General features: G+C 34.3%; 1 protein-coding gene across 2 annotated transcripts in view; it reads left to right on the forward strand.

The window, feature by feature from the left end:
- The window catches only part of LOC136033220 (gephyrin-like), an 87666-nt gene that overhangs the window by 61173 nt on the left and 4102 nt on the right, over positions 1 to 22391 (forward strand). For both annotated transcript variants that reach the window (XM_065713930.1, XM_065713931.1), the window contains 5 exons: positions 5339 to 5455; positions 8185 to 8343; positions 12065 to 12226; positions 15542 to 15716; positions 20387 to 20489. In XM_065713930.1, coding sequence (XP_065570002.1) covers positions 5339 to 5455; positions 8185 to 8343; positions 12065 to 12226; positions 15542 to 15716; positions 20387 to 20489 — 716 coding nt within the window. The remainder of the gene's footprint in view (positions 1 to 5338; positions 5456 to 8184; positions 8344 to 12064; positions 12227 to 15541; positions 15717 to 20386; positions 20490 to 22391) is intronic.

The following is a 22391-nucleotide window of genomic DNA, read 5'->3' on the forward strand; positions in this document are numbered from 1 at the left end:
TTTCTTTTTAGTTTTTTATTGGTTTTTACCTTTATGTTAGCTTATTTTTCAGTTTTTTCCTTTTTTTTTAGTTTTTTTTTATTTTTTATTTTTTTTTAGTTTTTTACCTTTTTTTAGTTTTTTTAGTTTTTTTTAGTTTTTTTAGTTTTTTAGCTTTTTTACTTTTTTTATTAGTTTTTAGTTTTTTTGTAGTTTTTGCCTTTTTTTAGTTTTTTCAGTTTTTTTTTTTTAGTTTTTTATTGGTTTTTACCTTTATTTTAGCTTATTTTTCAGTTTTTTCCTTTTTTTTAGTTTTTTTTAGTTTTTAGTTTTTTTAGTTTTTTTACCTTTTTTTAGTTTTTTTAGTTTTTTTAGTTTGTTAGCTTTTTTATTTTTTTTATTAGTTTTTAGTTTTTTTTGTAGTTTTTGCCTTTTTTTTAGTTTTTTTAGTTTTTTAGCTTTTTTATTAGTTTTTAGTTTTTTTTGTAGTTTTTGCCTTTTTTTAGTTTTTTTAGTTTTTTAGCTTTTTTATTTTTTTTATTAGTTTTTAGTTTTTTTTGTAGTTTTTGCCTTTTTTTAGTTTTTTCAGTTTTGACGTCACCTGATCCAGTTTTTTCAGGTGACGTCACCTGATCCACGATCCACAGATCCACAGACAACTTATTTTTATATATATAGATAGTTTTTTTTTTTTTACTTATGTCCTGGTCGTCATTTATACTTCCTGTGTCCCGGTGCTTTGTTGATTGCTAATCGAACATTCCTTTTGTCCTGGTCGCTTTCTCTTTGAGTTTCGTCATTTATTTTTTTCTTTTTTAGTTCTTTTAGTTTTTACCTTTTTTAGTTTTTTTTAGTTTTTTAGATGAAAATTTTTTTTAGTTTTTTCCTTTTTTTCTTTTTAGTTTTTTATTGGTTTTTACCTTTATTTTAGCTTATTTTTCAGTTTTTTCCTTTTTTTTAGTTTTTTATTTTTTATTTTTTTTAGTTTTTTACCTTTTTTTAGTTTTTTTAGTTTTTTTAGTTTTTTAGCTTTTTTACTTTTTTTATTAGTTTTTAGTTTTTTTTTGTAGTTTTTGCCTTTTTTTAGTTTTTTCAGTTTTTTTTTAGTTTTTTATTGGTTTTTACCTTTATTTTAGCTTATTTTTCAGTTTTTTCCTTTTTTTTTAGTTTTTTTTAGTTTTTAGTTTTTTTAGTTTTTTACCTTTTTTTAGTTTTTTTAGTTTTTTTAGTTTTTTAGCTTTTTTATTTTTTTTATTAGTTTTTAGTTTTTTTTTGTAGTTTTTGCCTTTTTTTAGTTTTTTTAGTTTTTTAGCTTTTTTATTAGTTTTTAGTTTTTTTTGTAGTTTTTGCCTTTTTTAGTTTTTTTTAGTTTTTTAGCTTTTTTATTTTTTTTATTAGTTTTTAGTTTTTTTTGTAGTTTTTGCCTTTTTGTAGTTTTTTCAGTTTTGACGTCACCTGATCCAGTTTTTTCAGGTGACGTCACCTGATCCATCCACAGACAGACAACTTATTTTTATATATATAGATATATATATATATATATATATATATATATATATATATATATATATATATATATATATGTATATTTGTATAGTACTGTTTTCCCACCTTGCCCTACTTTCGAAATGGTGCTCACAAAAGGAATAGTTCCTGTCTCGTTTTCAACTGGCCTTCTCACTCCTCTCTCTAAGAGAATAAACCCTTAAATGAATGTTCATCATACTGGCCAGTAACGGTAGCTACGACTTTTTGTAAAAATTTTGAGAAGTTGATAATGCCTGAGTGGATTGATAAATGTTATATACCCCCATACCAATAATTGTTTCAGAAAGGAATGGGGTGCGCTCATGCACTGGCGGCAATGTCGTTAATGATGACTGCTGCTGATAATTCGGGAGAGCCGCTTATTCTAGGGAGCCATGATGTCATTTCTGCTTTTTATTCGATAATTCACGAGCATATCCTCATTGAACTATATAAGCGCAGGGTCTGTATTTGTCGTATTCGTACTTGGTATGATATGTATACTTATTTAACTGTCATAGTTAATCTGTCTGACGTAATGATTACAAAGATTGTCATACCTGTTTGCTTCGGAGTAAGGCAAGGTGCCCCTACATCCCTAATCGCGTTTATTTACTGTATTCCTTGCGCACAGTCCCAAGTGATTTCATCTTGCATTTTAAAAAGTCAGAAGTGATACTTTTCAACTGTGGCCCACTTCCCGAAGGATTTAAAGTTTATCTTGGTGGAGTATCGGTTGTCCATAAATTGGAAATGAAATATCTTGGCTTCCCAATCGGTGACTCTCTTAAAGCAACTAGAAAACTCCCCATTCGTCACTTCTAGCGCCGGACGTCTAGTGCCTGCGGTTGCATAGTATCTAATAAACTTCGTTTTAATCGCCAACTACTAGCTAAATTGTATAACTCATATGTGCTTCCAAATTGTTTTTACCTTGCACCTTTTGGCGTTCCTTTTCGGCAATGGAACTAAAGCAACTCCGACCGGTATGCTAAATATCTCTTCGGTCTCCCCCCTCCCTAGGCAAGTAAATCTTGGGCCAATATTATAGACCCTAATGCTACCATCGGCAGATGCATTGAAGCTTACAATAACGGGATCAATGGACACCCGTGGTGTTCCCTTTTAAAACAATAAATGTGTTCCGTTTTTTCTTCTTTTTTCTGTTTTTTTTTTTATTATTGTACTTGCTATGTATACTGTGTGTTAACTATTCCCTTACTATTTATTTCCTTTTATTTCATTGGAAACATATCTTAGTAATAAATACTGACGTTCCAAACAAATATATGAACACAGAAAAGATGGTTAAAGGGAACTGTGTTGCTTTGCTCAATTTTGAATTTGCCTTTTATGAGATCCATATCTTTCTTTCATTGAATATGTAAGCAGAAAGAATTGCTGCAATTGCATGCAATGCTGCAATATGGAATTGCTGCAATGCCCCAGCCAGGTTCCCAATTCAAGAAATTATCAACTCATTTCGAGAGAAAGGGATGTTAAAAAAAAGTCATTTTATAGCATATTTTCATTTGTTGTTCCAAAATCAGGAAGTGGGTAGTTTTGATTTTTCCAGTTCCTTCCTATGTCTCCTTCACTGGATTAGTTTTTTCATTACATGCAAAATATATTTCTTTCTGTCAATTTTTTCCAACTTCCTTTCGGAGGAAATCCTTCAGTTGTTTACCCCCTCTCCCTTGTTCACAGAGATGCTGAAATTCTTTTTTTGTTCTTCATTTACTAATTTACGGATGTTAGAGCACCTTTACGCGGATAAAGATATAGGCAGTTAAAATCCTGTAGAAATAGTAATCTATATTGAAGGAAAAATAAATGATAAATTGGGGCGATGTGTTGAAAAACCCATCTGTGAGATTCTATTTGTGGAATTTGTAATTGAAATAGACATAGATGAAGAGAAGTACGAAAAGAGCCCAGATATTTTCTTCTCTCTTCTACAAATAAAGGTCAGCCTTTGAATATCGTATTCAATCGATAATTGTATTTGTTTGAATATCATATATTTCCCGATTTTGTTTTATATTAAATAAAAAAAAGTTTTTTTTTAACTGAAAGTAAGGAGTGACATTAAAACTTAAAACGAACAGAAATTACTCCGTATGTGAAAGGTGCTGCTCCCTCCTCAGCTCCCTGCTCTTTATGCTAAAGTTTGACTCTTTCTCTCAACATTACTTTTTAAAACAGTAAAAACTTTAGCGTAAAGAGCAGGGTGCTGAGGAGGGAACACTCTTTTTCATATACGGATTAATTTCTGTTCGTTTTAAGTTTTAATGTCGCTTCTTACTTCCAGTTAAATAAACTTGTTTTTTTTTTATTTAATTTCTGAATGTTTTTGAATTAATGCAGTTTTAATTTTGGCTCTCCGCACATGAATAATTAAAACGAAATTTGCAAATTAATTTTTTTTGGCTAAATGGCTTTCTCATAGTTTTGATTGTACTATTTTGAGAAAAAAGGAGCGGGGGAGGAGGCCTAGTTGCCCTCCAATTTCTTTGGTCACTTAAAATGGCAATTAGAACTTTTAATTTTTACGAACGTTTTTTTTTTTTAAATATACGTAACTTACAAATTGACTTACTTAACGAACTTTTGTATTCGTGTGTTTTTATTGCGTATATGAGGGGGTTCGCCCCCTCGTCAATACCTCGCTCTTTACACTAAAGCTTAAATTTTGTCCTAATTCCTTAAGAATGACCCATGAATCACAAAGGCCTAGAATAAATAGTTAAAATATCTAAAAATACTTTAGCGTAAAGAGTGAGGTATTAGGAGGAGGTGAACCCCTCATATGGGTAACATTCTCTGTTCGTTTCAAGTTTTAATGCTGCTCCTTACTTTCAGTTGAAAAAAACTTTTTCATATTTATGTTTTCATTGTTTTTTTTAAAATAAAATCCAACGCCCCCTTTATGGGAATTCTCTTCCCCTATGACCAATTCCTCCATGGAAAGATCCTCCCACGTAACCCCCTCCCCTCAACCCCCCAAAACCAAAAAAAAAACCTGGAAACGTCTGTACACTTCCCAATATCCATTACTATATGTAAACACTGGTCAAAGTTTGTTACTTGTAGCCCCTCCCACGGGGACTGTGGGGGAGTAAGTCGTCCCCAAAGACATAGTTATTAGGTCTTTCGACTATGTTGAATAAAACGGCTATGTCTGAATTTTGATCCGGTGACGTTGGGAAAAAATTGAGCGTGGGAAGGGGCCTAGGTGCCCTCCAATTTTTTGGTCACTTAAAAAGGGCACAAGAACTTTTAATTTCCGTTAGAATGAGCCCTATCGCGACATTCTAGGACCACTTGATCGATACGATCACCCCTGAAAAAAAAAAAAAAAAAAAAAAAAACGCATCCATGATCTGTCTTCTGGCAAAAAAAAAATACAAAATTCCACATTTTTGTAAATAGGAGCTTGAAACTTCTGCAGTACGGTTCTCTGATACGCTGAATCTGATGGTGTGAAGTTCGTTAAGATTCTATGACTTTTAGGGGGTGATTCCCCCTATTTTCTAAAATAAGGCAATTTTCTCAGGCTCGTTACTTTTGATGGGTAAGAATAAACTTGATCAAACTTATATATTTAAAATTAGCTTGAAAATGCGATTCTTTTGATGGGCTATTGGTATCAAGTTTCCGTTTTCTAGAGTTTCGGTTACTATAGAGCCGGGTCGCTCCTTACTACAGTTATCACGAACTTTTTTATTTAATTCAAACTTGATTTAAAGTAATTCCATTCTACAAAGCTTTGACTCATGTACTAACTGCTGTTTATTTTCAATAATTAATATGAACTCGATTCGTCTTTCAGACCAATAGGTTCAGATATCAAGGAAGGTGATATAGTTCTAAGAAAAGGAAGCTGTATTGGGCCGTCTGAAGTTGGAATATTAGCAACGGTAGGAAAGACGGATGTTAAAGTTTATAGGTAATATATAATTTAACTTATTTATAGATTTATTGTATTTTTCGTTAAGTTTATTATAGTAAGTAAATAAGTAATACGTTTATTTAAATACTTATCATTTCACTAAAAAATTAACGCTGAGTTACGCTACTTTTTCACAAAAGAAATGGAAAATGAGACAAAATTGGTCACTTGTCAAATACACTTTCAAATTATGGCATGAAGGAGTTTATAAACCTATTTGCACGGCACTTAATGGGATGTAGCTTATTGTGATGTCTGGAAAAATAGATCAGTGTTTCTCGTATGCTAATAGCTTTTTCCAAATTTCATTATCAAATCTAAGTTTTTGACAGAATAACGTGGGTAAGTTCAAGAGCGCTTTCATAGTTGCTGAAACAGGGTACAAGCATTACTTTAGTAGCAGGTTTTTGGACATCGTCTAGTTCTGTTGGCATGTAAGCAGTGTTTTGAATTTAGGGTCGGGGCAGCAGTGCTTGAGGGTAGGCCTGATGTTGGCGATTCGAGAAGCCCAACCTGCGCATACTTGATAAAGTCATGATTGAGTTGTAGTCTTTACATGCGATATTGTCAACATGCAGCTTAAACGGACAATTATTTGTAAATGTTACACCTAGGATTGTTGCAGAGAAGCCTGTCGGAAACCTTACATCTGGGCACATATATTATAAGAAAGCTATAGATTATAATACTACTATCATTATTATTGCTAATAAATATTATTTATTCTGTTATTAATATTTATATTAATAATATAATCCTATATTGTCTATTTATTCCATTTTATCATTTTATATATTTACATAAATTATATATACATTATATGTATTTTATATAAACTTTATATTTATGATTACTTTTGATGTACTTATATTTACATTTGTTATTTATATTTAGGTTAATTAGGTTAAATAAGAAAGAACCGTTTCAAGTATAGGGTCTAGCGATGTTATCTAGATTTGCCTGAAAAAAAGAATGTTTCAAACGAGCCACAAGTCCTTGTATTACTCTTTTTTTACCCGGCCACTTGGTATGGAAGGGGTGGTCGTAGAAACTTGGAGGGGGCTCCTTAGATTGGGTAAAGGTCAAGAATTGGGGTTATTGAGGAGGAATCATGTTATGAAAACAATTCTTACCTCATAATATGCAGAATGAAAGGATAAGACCTTCGCTATAGATCTTCTATTAACAGAATCGAACGCTTACTCATAATTTATAAACCTGAGGACTAAATGTGTTTGATAACTCCGGCAATTCTCAATTGGCAATCCTGGCAATAACTCCGGTAATTCTGGTGTGCCCTTCCAAGGCTCTCTTTGGCTGTTCTATGACACTTAGTAAACACTGTAAATAAGGGAAGAAGAACGAACACAGAAAGACAAGAAGAACATAAGAGCATAAAACAAAACAACGTAAGAAGGAAGGATCAAAAGAAAGAATGCGGGATCAAAAACAGGAAAAGATGCAGGAACGAAGGACTGAGTTTATGTTTGTGATTGCGCCTGAGTATGTTATTTTATTTTCTTATTTTTCAGCTTAGGCCTAAGTGTAGTATTCTATGTATCTCCTAAACATTGACAGTTCTCTCATTGCTAAGGAGAGTAGAGCTTGCCCAACTTTCCTTAGCAAAAAAGCAATTTTTTAAAAACAATTAGTTAAAAAAAACAGAACAATTTTTAACTTGTTACAAAACAATTCAAGGCCTAGTTAGGTATAGAAATTAGCCAAGTTCAAGGTAAAATTAGTCTTTTCTCATGAATTTAGATATTAAGCACCCCGTATCTCGACTGGAAACTTGCCATTACTTTCTGTGTAATTGGAGATGCGAAGAGGGCCCTTGGCCCTCCGCATTTTTTTCTACCCATAAACGTTTTTACGGAAAGATTAATAACTAAAGATCTCTTACACATAAAATTTACGTAACTATTCTTAAATTTCTTGTCGTTGAGATTTTCTTTTGTATAAAAAAGCAAATATACTGTAATAGTTAAGTATTAATAAAATATTACATTGAAAAGCATTGTCTTATTTTATCCATCCAAATCATATGGTTAGAAAAATGAAAAGTATAAATATAGTTATTCACATTTTCTGTGGTTAAACATTCTGGCTGACCTGGAAAGTTCATTTTTTTTTACCATCAATTCGTTAAGTTCAAAAGATGACAAACTCAGCATTTCTTGAAATGGTCGATTTTTTGTAAAGAGAGTATGTCTTAGTCATCTTATTTCCCATGCTTTCTGATCCCTGATTCTGACTTTAAAAGGATTCTGAGGGGGCCCTCCCCTTACTAAGGCACATATGCAGGATTTGTCTGGTGAGGAGAGGTAAAATAACAAATAAGCAAATTTATTAGATAACTTAAGTAAAAAGTGCCAATAAATTCGGAAAAAATTTGCATTTCGGGACGGGCCCGGGCCCAGAGACTTGTCTCGTGAGTAAATGCCTACCCTTACTCCTCTAATGTGAATGTGTGAAAATTACATTTATAAATTATTCTATAATTTGCAGTGTTTTAGGAGCAGAGGCAAGAACACAGTCGTCTCAATTTCCAAGCTTTTTGAAATCTGATTTTGACTTATCTCCCCATAATTATTTTGAATAATAAATTCAGCATTAGAAATTGTCTACATTAGAAAGATAATAGATTGAAATAAATTTCAGGCTCTTTTTTTTGTTCGTATTAGTAAGAAAGGCTGAATGTAATGCTGGCTTTCACACTTTTACAGGTCTCCAACTGTGGCTGTATTATCCACTGGCAATGAATTACAAATTTACACAGAAAAACTAATTCCTGGACGAATAAGAGACAGTAACCAACCAATGTTGATGTCACTACTTAGTAAACAAGGTTTTAATGTTAAGGGCGGAGGAATTGCTGAAGACAAGTAAGTAATAGGTGGTATCTAGGCTAAAAGATGTAGCATAACTTACTAAAGAAAAGTAAAATATGCTATAAATGGCGCGCTGAATGGGAACTGCTGCACTAAGAGGGGCGAAATTGCATTATCGAGGCTAAAAGAGGGGTGTCTTGCTTCAATTTATTCTTAATAATTTCAAATTTCCTTGTGTAAAGCCTAAAATTACGTCAGGCTATATTTAGGCTAAAAGTTATAGCAAAACTTAATAAACACAAGTGAGTTATGCAATAAATGATTCATTGAATCGGAACTGGGGGGAAAAAAAGATAAGGAACCTCCAGAGCCATTGCTAGCACATAGGGCGTCGAATCGACGTTGCTGTTGCTGAGTCTTTGTTGCAGAAACAATGAGCAAGCTTGTCGTCCAACCTTGCTGCGTCGGGAATCAAAACCATGGGCCTCTTGTTGCCAAGCAGAACACCAATCCATTATGTTACAACAGGGTACTGCTGAACTAAGAGGGACGAATTGAATTGTTGAGGCTAAAAAGAGGGGTGCCTTGCTTCAGTTTTTCTTAGTATTCTCAGTCTTCCTTTTGTTAAGCCTAAATCTATTTTAAAAATCCTGGGTTTTACTTAGTTGATCAGTATTATAAAATAATATGTTAGTTCTATCCATCAAAGAACACATTAATAGGCGTTTCAACCTTGGAAGGCTCAGGCTGCAGGTTCAGGCTAAGGCTCAGTCAATAATGCATGCACGACCATTTGCTCCGGCAGAGTTGGCAATTTAAAAAAAATCTGAAACAGTTTCAATATAGAAAATGCATTAGTTTGAAAGTTTCACTTTGTCAGTGTCCTCTTTGTTTTTTCCTTGTCTTTTTTTCATACTTCTCTTAGTGCGTCTTTGTTATACATAAAGGGTAACAATAAATTATTATTACTATTAGAGAATTGTAAACCTTTCATTGTTTCTTTTAAGCCTCTTTCCAAAACCCTCTATTCGTACGTATGGTCTTAATTGAAGAACAAAAAGAAGGAAACAAGAAGTGATAAAAAAAGAAAAACAAGAGGTTGATAGAATGATTTTATTTGTTATTACCATATACAATAGATTTCACAAACGAAGGAAATAAAACCAAACTCAAATGAGTCTTCCGACGACGGTAAAATGATCTTTTTTTTTTAACCCTATGCTAGCGCAAATACAAAGTCGCTCCAAGTTTGCTATTGACCTCTCAGGTATATCATTCTGCACAGCAGCGAACCTAGCAGAGGAAATCACCTTTTCATCAACATTTGTCCATCGAAAGCATGATCTAGATGGTGTAATTCTTTTGCTTGTCGTTCTTTTCTTAAACCGCTTTCCAACACTTACGATAAAGCTATAAATCTTATTCGGGGTGTAATTTGTTCAATAACTAAACCGCTACTTGATGTTGAAAAATGTATGTTCTTTCCTGTGCATCTTTCACTTTTCGTCAGCTCCACGGTGATATTCCCTTAGTATCTTCATCCTTTGTATCTGATCGGTCGAAATATCAGCTCTGCAGTCCTTCGTATATCTTTCACTTTTTGTTAGCTCCCAGTTCCAGCTCCCTATCTCCAGGTGATATTCCAGGGTCCCTTAGTTTACTTCATCCTTTGTATCTGATCGGTCGAAATATCATCTCTGTAGCTCTCAGCAAATTCAAATTCCACATTCTCCAGGAGTAAGATCTGATTTTAATCTTCTCGTTGCGTGTCATTTTATATGGAATACCCTTTTAAATAGAATATCGGCTCGCATTCGCAAGCCGATTCGGCTCGAGAATGCCACTAATTTGGCACCTTCAAAAGACTAACAAAAAATTCTGGTTTCCATGTGATTTTTTTTGCTTTGCTTTTCTTTCTTCTTTTTCTCCTTTTTGCGTAGTATTAATTGGAGTTTATTTAATCTATTTAATTTTATTTAATGTGTTTAACTCTCTTCTACTACTGATTCAGTGCCTAATTGAAACGTATGTTTTCCCCCTCTTTTACGGGCCTTGGAGCCTCTGGGAGATTGGCACAATTTATTCATTGCATGAGTAATTAATTATGAATAAATTTTATCTTATCTATCTTATATTTGGTTTGTAAAACAAAAAGCCATATTCTCCGTAGAGTAATGTGGAAAGGCGACCTGGAATGGGATTCTCATATACATTATGTCCTCCAAAAATATTCTCCATTATATCATTTGCATGCCTCTCTTGCTTTAACATCCAAAATTCCATTTTGGAATTTTTGAACAGCACAGTATAAACTGTATGTATGTCCAATTATAAACTGAATATGTGCGTCCTGTTTGGTACCCAGGACTAACTGCTATTCAAACCGAAAAGCTTGAAAATATTTACAAGCTAGCTTGCCTATTAATGCTTGGGACAAATTACACCTAAGAGGACAGCCTGCAGACACAGAGACTTCAAAGCTATCTGGAAGGCGCCGCCACCTTGCAATGCTCCCTGGAAAAAAAAATACCTAAACTCAGAAGCACATTGCCAAGTTTTAACGGATTTTGAAGAACCACAAACCAGTCGGCCAAAAACACGTAAAAGAGTCTTCACTTTATCGTGCTAATTCCTCCGTCCTCCTGAAAGGATGGTATATACCGTCTTTTGTTCCGTACTTTGTGAAGCAGTGCAATGATGAATTTCTTGAAAATACTGTGCGAAATTCTGAAAATGAATTTTAATATCCATATATTTTATTGTGTGCTATATTTTCTTGTCGTCTGACGTCTGCTGCTAGCTGTGTGCTACTATGGCAGTAATAGTATTTTACTATTATTATCATAAAAATACAGTAAAACGTTTATTTCTAAGTTTTACCATAGCAATTTTTTTTTATGTAAAAGGTCAAAATTCCGTAGCAATCAACAACATTTGGCATATCAATAGTCAATCAGGGACATACAAGGGAAAGCCGATACTCAGACAAGTGGCGGCCAGCATTTTGAGATTTCTGCCATTTATTCTCATATATGTGATATTTTCCATATAATTTGGGTTCTTGTTGAAGTTCCGTCCCCTCCGAGATAACATTTGGCCTACGTGCGCGGTCCTAATTAAAATTTTTATTTACGTGGTCCTAGTTAAAGAATTTTATTTATTCAAAGCATGAACAGAATGTATTGCAAAAAATTTATTGTCAAAAAGATATTAGATCAAAAATGCATAAGATATTCCTAACATTGCTAAATGTACTATAAAAAAAAAACAAACAAAAAAACTGTTGTAACTGAAATTTCATAAGTAATACTAGTAAATTAGAACAAATCGATACTAAAAAAAGTATTGATATAAATACTGAAACATCGGTCAGTCTCATATTCAATCAACTTGTTTCATAATGAAGTAGCTGATTAAGCAGTTTTGCTGCATGAAATTCTTCGCGTATAAGCTTGATTATCCATGGTCAGAGAGTTCATGTAATAGCTTTACTTGAAAAAAAAAAATGATTTTTTTTTTAATGAAAAGCTGAATTAAGATGTAAATTATTTCAAAAATCAAAAACTTACCTGATAACCGATACGATCCGATCCTTTGAAAAACCACGATTCTCGATCCTGATTCATTGTTTCATCACTAGATGTGACTCCAGTACTGGGCTTTTTATTGAATTGCAGCTCATAACCCCTTTAATAGCTTAACACCATACACTCTTTGACTTCTTCAAAACGTTCAACCTTTTCAGAGCTTTTATTGAAATTTTGTTTACTTATAGTTTAGATTCCTTGGTTGCCCGTTTGAAGTCAGCACTGTCAGATGCAGATATATTGGTAACCACTGGGGGTGTCTCTATGGGTGAGAAAGACTTACTGAGGTATGCTTTGACATCTCACTTTGATGCTACCATTCATTTTGCTAGAGTCAACATGAAACCAGGGTAAGATTCCACGCTAATCTCTGCTAATAGTTGTTTTAGAATTTTTTTATTTTGTTTGTTATTTGCTATAAGCGTCAGAAACTCTGTAGAAAGTTATCCTGGTAGCCATCGTGGGTGTCTCTATGGGCGAGAAAGACTTGCTGTGGTAGGCGTTGCAATCTCACTTTGATGCTACCATCCGCTTACATACTTGCTTACTAAGATCCTCGAACATCTAGTGGTGTATAGGGCAGCAAGGGTTTACCTCCACGTCGAAAGCTCCTGGGCCAGAGACCACAGCTCATTGAAAGATGACTCTTGCACCAACTTCAAGGCCTGGAGGAGTCCAGCACCAAAATTCATCCAGTTTTTCTAGAGTCAACGTGAAACCAGGTCAAGATCCACTCTAACCTCTGCTAATGATCATTTTTATGTATTTGAAAAGAGAGGGACCAGATTGTATGCAGTAACTGATTGAAGTACCAATGACAGTGAAAATATATTCTGAATTCTTTTAATCCGTGGATTAGAAACTTACATAACTATATATAATTCAAACGACTAGCAAAAATGGCGTATCACATTGTTACTGGATAAGACGTTCATACGCAATTTTTGTAATAGTGGTTGTCAAATTAAAAAAAAAAGAAACACCAGTAAAAATCAGAAAAAATCATCTAAAACCATGTGGCACCAAACACCTTAAGAAGGTATGGCTTTCCTATGGAGTTGTAATTGCCTTTCAGAATCAAGAGATTGTTGATGTTTGAATTTTACGGAAATAAAGTACAGAATTTAATGAAAGGGCCACTTTATGAGCCTACTGTAATGGCAGGCCGTCGACCGAGACCTAGGACTGACTCATGACCGACAAAGTCCTCTAGATGTGCACCCAAACGGGACGTGTTTTTTTCATACTGTCTTGATTTATAAGCCTTATAATCCCAGTAGACTAGCCCACTGGAGTCAGAGTGGAGTGAATAGATATGCAACGTTTGGTAGTACAGGGTGCCAAATTAAAAATAAAGAAATGGGGATTAAAACTCGACAGATAATAAGGTAAAAATATTTGGCTTAAGATTGTCCAGCTTTACTTTATAGGTGTAGTTGTCTTTCAGAACCAACAGATTGTTAATATTTGGATTCTACGGACAATAGACGTTGTCAAATTTTGCTAATTTATTTTGGTTACCTTTTTTTATGGTTCAATGTGGCTAAACAGATAAAAATATGGCAATACCCTGAAAACTTCGTGATTTTGAACCATTCAAAATAAACATCTAAAAAAACTCACTGTTTTCAGGTATGAATGGACCTAAGATGCATCCAGAGGAAAAAGAAACGTTTTCATTTCGATATTTTTTTTTATACATTTTCATCTTTGGTACTTTTAGTATTTTCTGATTTAGATGTATATTTGTATCCTAGAAAGCTATAAGTAATTCAAACTGTTTGCTAACGCATAGTCGAAGTTTTTGCTCGATAGTTCCTTGGAAATTATCACTAGAATACATTCTGTATGATCACAAGTGGCACGTTAATGTGTATTGTGATGCCGTGTGCTATGTACCATACGTATATATGCATTATCACTGGAATTATTTGAATTAACTTTTGGGAGGTAAAAGTATATTAAGAATATTAATTTAAGTTTGTTTATTTATTTGATCCTTTTGAAATTTTATCACCTAAAATTTTTATGGTTTGAAATTGTGCGGACCTTTTCTGCGTTGATATTATCAGTGTAACTCGTATGTAGTTACTTGAAAATGGCGTCGTTCACGGAGGGAAAGCTTTGCTCATAAGCTGAATAGCTTCGTTATATTTGATTCGCCAGTAGTTCTTAGAGATACGTGCATAAATGTAATGGCATTTGATTGTGATAAGACCCAAAATACCTTGCGTGAAGCCATCCAAGGTTAATTGGATTATAGAACTAATTCATGAATAACAGTTCATTAAGTTCAAAGAATAGTGCCTTACATAAACTGGTAATGCTGACCCTTGCCTATTTCAAAGAAATTTGGTAACGCCTAGTATAATTGATTTGAGTGTAATATAATTCAGTATGTAAAATAGTATATTAAATAATATATTATAATATAAAACAGTATATTATAGTTTGAAAGACAAAAGAATATGCTCTGCTTTGACGACTTAAAGATGTTTTGGGTATTTTATTCTTCTCGGGGTAAGTTTAAAGTCATATTTCACACTTTGTTTTCCTTGTGAAGTAATTCTCTTTATCTTACCTCTTGTCACTTGAGGGTTCTCTTTCGACTATGTCGCGAAGTTATGCTGTCTCTGGCAAATTCTTTTGCATTATGTGGATCAACCAGTCATGCAAATTAATTAATTGGCAAAGTGAATGAGATCAGTGGGCTTTTTCCGGAGGGGTGGTGTGGCAATGATAAAAAATAGATTTTAATGGGTGGCAACAATATATAAAAAAAAATATATTAGTAGCTTGAATAAGAAGTGACGGTGCTGCTTTTGTTTTTTAAAACCAAGGTCAAATGGGAGGGTTGCTGTACTTTAGCCCCTTCTCCCTTATAGGGTGATTTCACGTTGCAGTAATTAGTCCTTAATGCTACAGTAAATTGAATACTATGATTATTGTAATCGTCTGTTTCAAGCTTTGACGAAATAAGTGTTGCAAAATTGCGAATGTGTTACTTAAAGATAAATATCGGCTTAGTAATTCTCCATTAACGAAAGCAAAAACTGTACGCAAGTAAGTAAACCCCCCACATTTTAACGAAATTATAGTTTTCATTTCCTTACCTCCTCCATAGATCGTTTCCAGGTGCGGCCATGGCTAGAGTCAACCTCTTTTGTCTCTTTTGAATGTGTCTTTTTTTTATAATTTAAATAGTTTACGAAAATTTGCCGTCTAATTTCGTCTCATTGCTGCTTCATCACTAGGATCTGACACCCTACGTGCTTACGTGTTGACACCCTGTATGTTTGTTTGTGCAGTTATGTTAAAATAGGACTTTATGTCGCCTAAATTTTACAATTGTGAGTACCTTTTCAATCATCAAACTCGTCTTCTATCGTTTTCCTGTTGTTTGGAACAAAAAATCATTTAATATGAAAGAACTTCGTAGAAATTTCATTTAGTATGAATGAAAGAATATTAGGTGGTAGATTGTAGACCAAGTTTGACTCCCCCCCCCCCCCGACGTTTTTTTCGACTCGTAAAAAGTAGAAAATTGCTTCTTTTACTTTTGGTTTGCTATCTAGTAAATTTCTAATTTACTAGTAATTTAGTTTAGTTGTATATTATGATGATTTACATGCACTTTTTTTTTATTCTGATTTTTATTTGAAAAGGAAACCAACTACTTTTGCTACATGCTGCTTCGAAGGGAAGAATAAGATTATATTTGGTTTGCCAGGAAATCCTGTCTCTGCAATGGTTACTTGTCACTTATACGTTATTCCAGCTTGTCGCAAAATCATGAACTTTCCATATTCAAAGATTTTACCGACAAAAATCAGAGTTAAGGTAGTTATTTTTAAACTTTTCCTTCTTTTTTTTTTAGAATTTATGTAGCTTGACTAGCATCTTAATTAAAGACCCGTACCTGTTAAACGGATGGAATGCACTTCTCATAGGCACTAGAATCGAATCGTTCAGAAGCCAATTTGACGAAGTCCAAAATGTTGTAAAATTTAGCTAATGTGCTTGATAACATTTTCCATACTTCTGCACGTAAGCGAACACTGAATAATTTCCAATAATTGTTGGTGATCGATAAGCCTTTTTGGAATCGACATAAATGTCAGAACCGAACTGCTCGTCGATCTGGAAACCAGAGCTGGAACTTAAGGTCTTAAAAAATCTTAACCTGCACCATTTCCACTTGGTTAACAGCTAGGCAAATTGGATCTGGGTGGCTTATTGCCATGCATTTCATGTTTTGTGTGCTAACTTTGAGACTGATGAGATCAGCCAATGCCACCATATCATTAATCAACGTTTCGGTTTCTTCTGTGTATTATAAAATTCCGACAAAGATAATCTAAGATGATATCTGGGGAAAAATAATTTTATATCTAAAGATAAGATAAACTTTACGAGCCTGTAAAACGTCAATCAAATATTTCCCATTTTTTGTCCCAGGAAAGATCTACGTTTTAGTGGATGTCAAGAACGATCCAGCTCTTAGCCAACTTTAAAAATGGAAAAATGTGGAGCCTTGCTGTTCATATCACTGAACTACGCCAATTTGTTTGTTTTTGCTATAGCTGCGGCCCTTTACTGCTTAAGAGAAAGAAACGGCTATACAACTGACTTCCACGGCTCTTGCTAAGTAACTACTTGACTATAGAGGAGAACCCCTGTATTTAAAGTATAATAAAAGGGTAAAGAATACGGCATTAGACTTTACAGTCCCTACCGGCGGTACTGATCTCCGTTTCTTGGCCCTTCATACGGGAAGTGCAATGGGGGGCTGGGGGCCAACCATCCTGTGCTTTCGCACACCCTTCCTGTTTACCTTCCCGAGATTTCTCCAGTTACCCATTTAGAGCTGGGTCAATGTCTTTGTGTATTTTTATAGTCCCTAAGTTTGTGTTCCTTCTTGTTTATTTATTTACCCCCATTGTGGTCTTGTACTGTTTTTCGAAATACATTTATCTATATATCTACCTATTATACCAGATGTTTTCACGGTAACGTTTACCAGACTTATCCCACGTAATTTATACATTTGGTAATGTTGCGTTTCTTATAAAAAGGGAGAATGACTGGTATTTTCTGCTCCTTTGGAAAGAAGTTAGTCTTCCAAGCTTCTCACGTAATGCCGTGAATTTTTTCAGAAGAAACCTCCGTGGGCAATCTGTTTGTAGTTCCAAGGAGAAGCCAGCATCGCCCGGGAGTTTTCAATTCTTCTGGGTGTCGATCGCTTTGAGTATTTTGGTCCTATTCGAAGTATCGAACTTAACATCATCAACGCCACGGTTTTATTTTGAAACGCCACGGGGAAACTGTCAGGAGTTTAGGACGCAGATGGGTTTGCTAAGATTCGAAAGCACTACTTCAATCTACCCAAGCGTCGATTTTTTTCCAGCCCGTCCCCCCTCTAATGCCTGTATGTAATCCTAAGTTGGTTCGACATTTAGGCAATATCAAGATTTTTTTTTATTGCCTTTATCTGGCTTTATGAACTATATTTTATAAAAAAAAAAAGTGAAAAATTAAGTAAACCAACAAAATTAGCAAACCTTTGTTCATAGCCGAGGCTATATTTAGGCATTAGGGGGACTGCTATTATGAAGGAAGCAACCATAAAAATTGTGTAAATAGGAATGTTATGAAGTAAAATGTTGCTAGTATAGAATAGCTCTATAGAATTAAACCTTTTCTAAACAAGTATTATAACACATACAGCAACCTAAGGGGAGATTGGAATTAAGGATCAAATTAGGTTTGTATATTGTCAGATTTCTCTGGAAAAATCTTGGGAGAAAATAAAATCTGTCTTCCTCGTTCCTTGTCTGCAAGTATAATAACCCAGTTTAGAAGGTTATATTCCAATTAACGTAAAGACAAGCGAACTATAAATAAAAATTGAAAAAAAAAATGAAAATTAAGGTAATTAATAATCGTCAAATGCTTATCAGAGGGTCTTTGAGTCTCTTATCTGCCTGCCATGGTGATATGGTGGTGTGGCTAATTGGCAACATACTAGTAAAAAAATTTCTGAGAACTCAATGCAGCACCAAGCCGACTGAAGCCAACACAGCTGTGCACGCTCCTCCTTCACCCAATCTATTCAGATCCTATCTCTTTACACCCTCCCAAGAAGCTCTTATCTCTTAAATCTTTTCTTACGACATCTTCCCGCCCTATTTGAGGACTATTTGATTTTTGTTTGGCCCTAGATGGTTGGCCAATAAGGGCAGTTTTGGACAATCTATCATCCTTCATCCACAGAACTTCTCCCAGCCATCCCAACTTTTGTGTCATTATAGTCCTAGAGAGCGAGATTGAACCAAATTTTTCGTTCAAATTACTGTTTGAGAACCGGTCAGTCAATCGTGTACCCAAAAGAATCCAGTCGCAATCTCTCTGAAAAATCTTGCAAACCCTCCTGCGACAGATTACAACATAGCATAAAACAAATATGAGCACAGATAAAGAAAGAATAATATAAAGCTGAAAAAGACAAAATATTACATGTTAAATAATATAGGTAAAGGTAAAGGTAAAGGATACGGCATTAGACTTTACAGTCCGTACCGGCGGTGCTGATCTCCGTTTCTTGGCCCTTCAGCCAGGAAGTGCAATGGGGGGTTGGGGGCCAGCCATCCTGTGCTTTCGCACACCCTTCCTGTTTACCTTCCCCAGATTTCTCCAGGTACCCATTTAGAGCTGGGTCGACTCTGGCTAAGCTTACAGAGTCACGCCACTGACCCCCGTCCCAAACTGAAGAATTGGGTACACTGGGATTCGAACCCGCGTCCTCTCAGACGAAGGATCCCGAATCCAGCGCACCGACGGTTGTAAAGTTAAATAATATATACTTTACAACAATAACATATTCGAAAAAAAACCGAATCATAAAATCAAAGGTACAGAATTTTTGTAAAACACATTCTATGCTTAAAAAAGCAAAAGGATCTATCCTGTAAGTGCTAGTAGATGTCTCTTTCCACTACTTCCCTCCCAAAACAACCTACTATTGTTCTTCCCATAGCCGAAGTAATTTCTTTTCAATTTAGCCTTTTGTAATATGTAATTGTTTGTCAATCCTGTCAACAATTTTATATTTTAATTTATTGATAGAGAGTTTAACTAAGATTTATCTTAAACCCCTGGATTAAAGAATTGCCACATATGACGCACAGTTTCTTACACAAGACCAGTTTTCAGCTTTATGCGTTTTTCATTTACGCTATTGCTCAGACAGTAATTGTGAAATAAAATAATTTGACCAATAGAAACTTCATACGAAACGGATTGGACTAAAAAAAAGCAAAATTTCGGAGAAATAAGACTTGAAATGTAAACAGGAAAAAAAGCTAGTTGCTGAAGATAGTTTGGACAAAAAAAAATGACTTTACGCCAACTAAGCGGAAAGAAAGAGGTTATTATCCTATATCACGGCCGTATCCAGGGAGGTTTGGGGGGTTTGAACTCCCCCTTAAATGTTTGTCTGACTCACAAAAACGTAACAAAAATGAATACAAACAAATTTTATGCGCCTTTTAAAGTTTTTTTGTACCCCCCCCTAAAAAATCCCCATACAACCAAAAATACAACCACAGAAGTCCACTGTGGTTCACTTTTGTTGGTTCACTGTCTTGGGAAAAGAGTCCTCATTCTTCTCCCTTCTGTAGTCGAAAAATCCTTTTGTACCCCCCCCCCCCTAAAAGAAAGTCCTGAAAACTGTCATATAGTTTTGTACTGAAGAGTGTGCTGTTGGCATTTCCTTTGATTTGCTTGCATTTTCATGTTGTTGTTTTTTTTTTTTTGGTAGAGGGAAGTGTTTTTGTTAGCCAATGACAGTATTTCTTTAGTTTCTATTTTATGTGCTCATATTTGACAAATTATGTCGCATGTTGAGCGACTAAAAAGAACATGGTTGATTATTTTGTGTGAAATTTTAAGCCAATTGAAACAACCAGCAGTTTGAAAAAAAAGTGTTTGAATTTTAATTGAATTTTTTTGCTATGTTGCTTTAAATTGCTGAGGTCATTGTATGCTTGAAGAGAACCCCTAATGTTTTTATCAAGGAAGAACCCCTAAATTTTTTTTATCATTTTTTTTTTTTGCTAATCCTTATTTTTAAGGGGTAGTGACCTGATTTGAGGCAAAAATCCCTTCAGAAAATAATAATATATAAAAGGGGGTCGTCAAGTTTGGCTCTAAAATACTCAGTTATGTGCCGCTCTTGCCCGATGTTAACTCAAATGTAAGGCATTCAATTGAATTTAATCCCATTCCTGTGTTAAAACCAAGACGGGAACATAACATCTTTTTTATTTTACTCTGTTGTTTATTTTAAGCAACAAGTGTTTAAGAAAATGAATAAAATTAATACAATAATAATTAGTAAATTAATTTATAATTAATTATAAAAATTTATAATTTGAAAATATTTTAATTCATAAATTAATAATCCTTGAAAATAATTAATAAATAATTAAAAATAAATTTTCCTTTTATAGTTTGGTGGTCCACAACCAGTTTTTTTAGATCCTCGTCCCGAGTACCATAGAGCATATCTTGATTGGTCTGGAGGGAGCGAACTCCCTGTTGCATATTCAACAGGTAAGCTGTAAATTTCTTTTCATCATTCATTTTCTTTTTTTCTTTTTTTAATTTATGCTATTGTTTAAAAGCTAAACACTTTTCTTCTTATCTTGAAACCAAACGAATGGTTAAATTTTTGATTTTTTCCCCTTCTCGTGCATGCCTTTTTCGGATCACTCAAACAAGAGGGAGGAGGGATGCAGAGGAAATCTTCATGTAAATAATTGTCTTGGACAATTATTTACTACTAAATACTATACTAAATTAATTATTTACATATTGGTCTTCTAGCTTGTAATAGTTTTCAGTCCTCACTTAGAAAAGGTCAAAGTGAGTTCAGTTGTGAATACAATTCAGTAAGAATTAAATAAAAAAAAAAGTTTTTTCAACTGAAAGTAAGGAGCAACATTAAAACTTAAAATAGACTGAATAATTACGTATACGAGGGGGTTTGCCCCCTCGTCAATAGCTCGTTCTTTACGCCAAAGTTTGAATTTTGTTCCAATTTCTTAAGAATGATTCCTGAATAACAAAGGCCGTTTAATTAAAATGAATAGCTCTTTTGAAAGTACTAAAAAATTGTAGCGTAAAGAGCGAGGCATTGACGAGGGGGCGAATCCCTCATATACGTAATAATTTCTCAGTAAGGAGCAACATTAAAACTTAAAATAGACTGAATAATTACGTATACGAGGGGGTTTGCCCCCTCGTCAATAGCTCGTTCTTTACGCTAAAGTTTGAATTTTGTTCCAATCTCTTAAGAATGATTCCTGAATCACAAAGGCCGTTTAATTAAAATCACTAGCTCTTTTGAAAGTACTAAAAAACTGTAGCGTAAAGAGCGAGGCATTGACGAGGGGGCGAATCCCTCATATACGTAATAATTTCTCTTCGTTTTCAGCTTTAATGTTGCTCCTTACTTTCAGTTGATCGGCTTTTAAATAATTCTGGAAAATCCGGCACGACTTTCATGGAAAATTCTCTTCCCCCATGAAAAGATCCTACCCAAGTAACCCCCTTCTCATGACCCCCCCCTGAAAACGTCTGTATACCTCCCAATAACCAATACAATGTAAACAATGGGCAAAGTTTATTACTTGCGGCCCTTCCCATGGGGACTGTGGGGGACTGAGATGTTCTCAAAGACATGGTACTTAGATTTTTTGACTATGCTGAACAAAATGGCTATATCAAAATTTTAACCCCTTGACTTTGGGAAAAATGAGCCTGGAAGGGGGCCTAGTTGCCCTCCAATTTTTTGTCACTTAAAAGGACACTAGAAAATTTATTTTCCTTTTGAATAAGCCCTCTCGTAACATTATACGACCACTAGGTCGATATGACCACCCCTGGAAAAAAATAAACACGTTTCCGTGATCTTTCTTCTGGCAAAAAATAAAGAATTCCACATTTTCGCAGATAAGAGCTTTAAACCTCTACAGCAGGGTTCTCTAATACGCTGAATCTGATGGTGTGATTTTCATTAAGATTCTATGACTTTCAGGGGTGTTTCCCCCTGTTTTTGAAAATAAGATAACTTTTCTCAGGCTCTTAACTTTTGATGGGTAAGACTGAATTTGATGAAACTCGTATATTTAAAAATGTATCAAGTGGTATCAAAATTTAGTTTTTTAGAATTTCGGTTACTATTGTGCCGGAACGCACCTTACTTACAGTTTGTTACCACGAACTGTTTGATCTTCTTGATTGAAGAGGGAAGATGATTGATAAAAAATTTGTCTTTTTGAGGTCATTGGTACAACGAATTCTACATTTAAAGGCTGTTCTCATGTATAAAGATTATCAAATATGAGGCTCTCAACTGAGAATCGTCCTTATATAATCCTATAATTGTATATTTGGCTCACAGAGGTCTCTTGATTAATTTTAACATTAAGCAGTTATAAAAAGTATAAACTA

The sequence above is a fragment of the Artemia franciscana genome, chromosome 11, assembly GCF_032884065.1.
Source record: "Artemia franciscana chromosome 11, ASM3288406v1, whole genome shotgun sequence".
NCBI classification, from domain to species: domain Eukaryota; kingdom Metazoa; phylum Arthropoda; class Branchiopoda; order Anostraca; family Artemiidae; genus Artemia; species Artemia franciscana.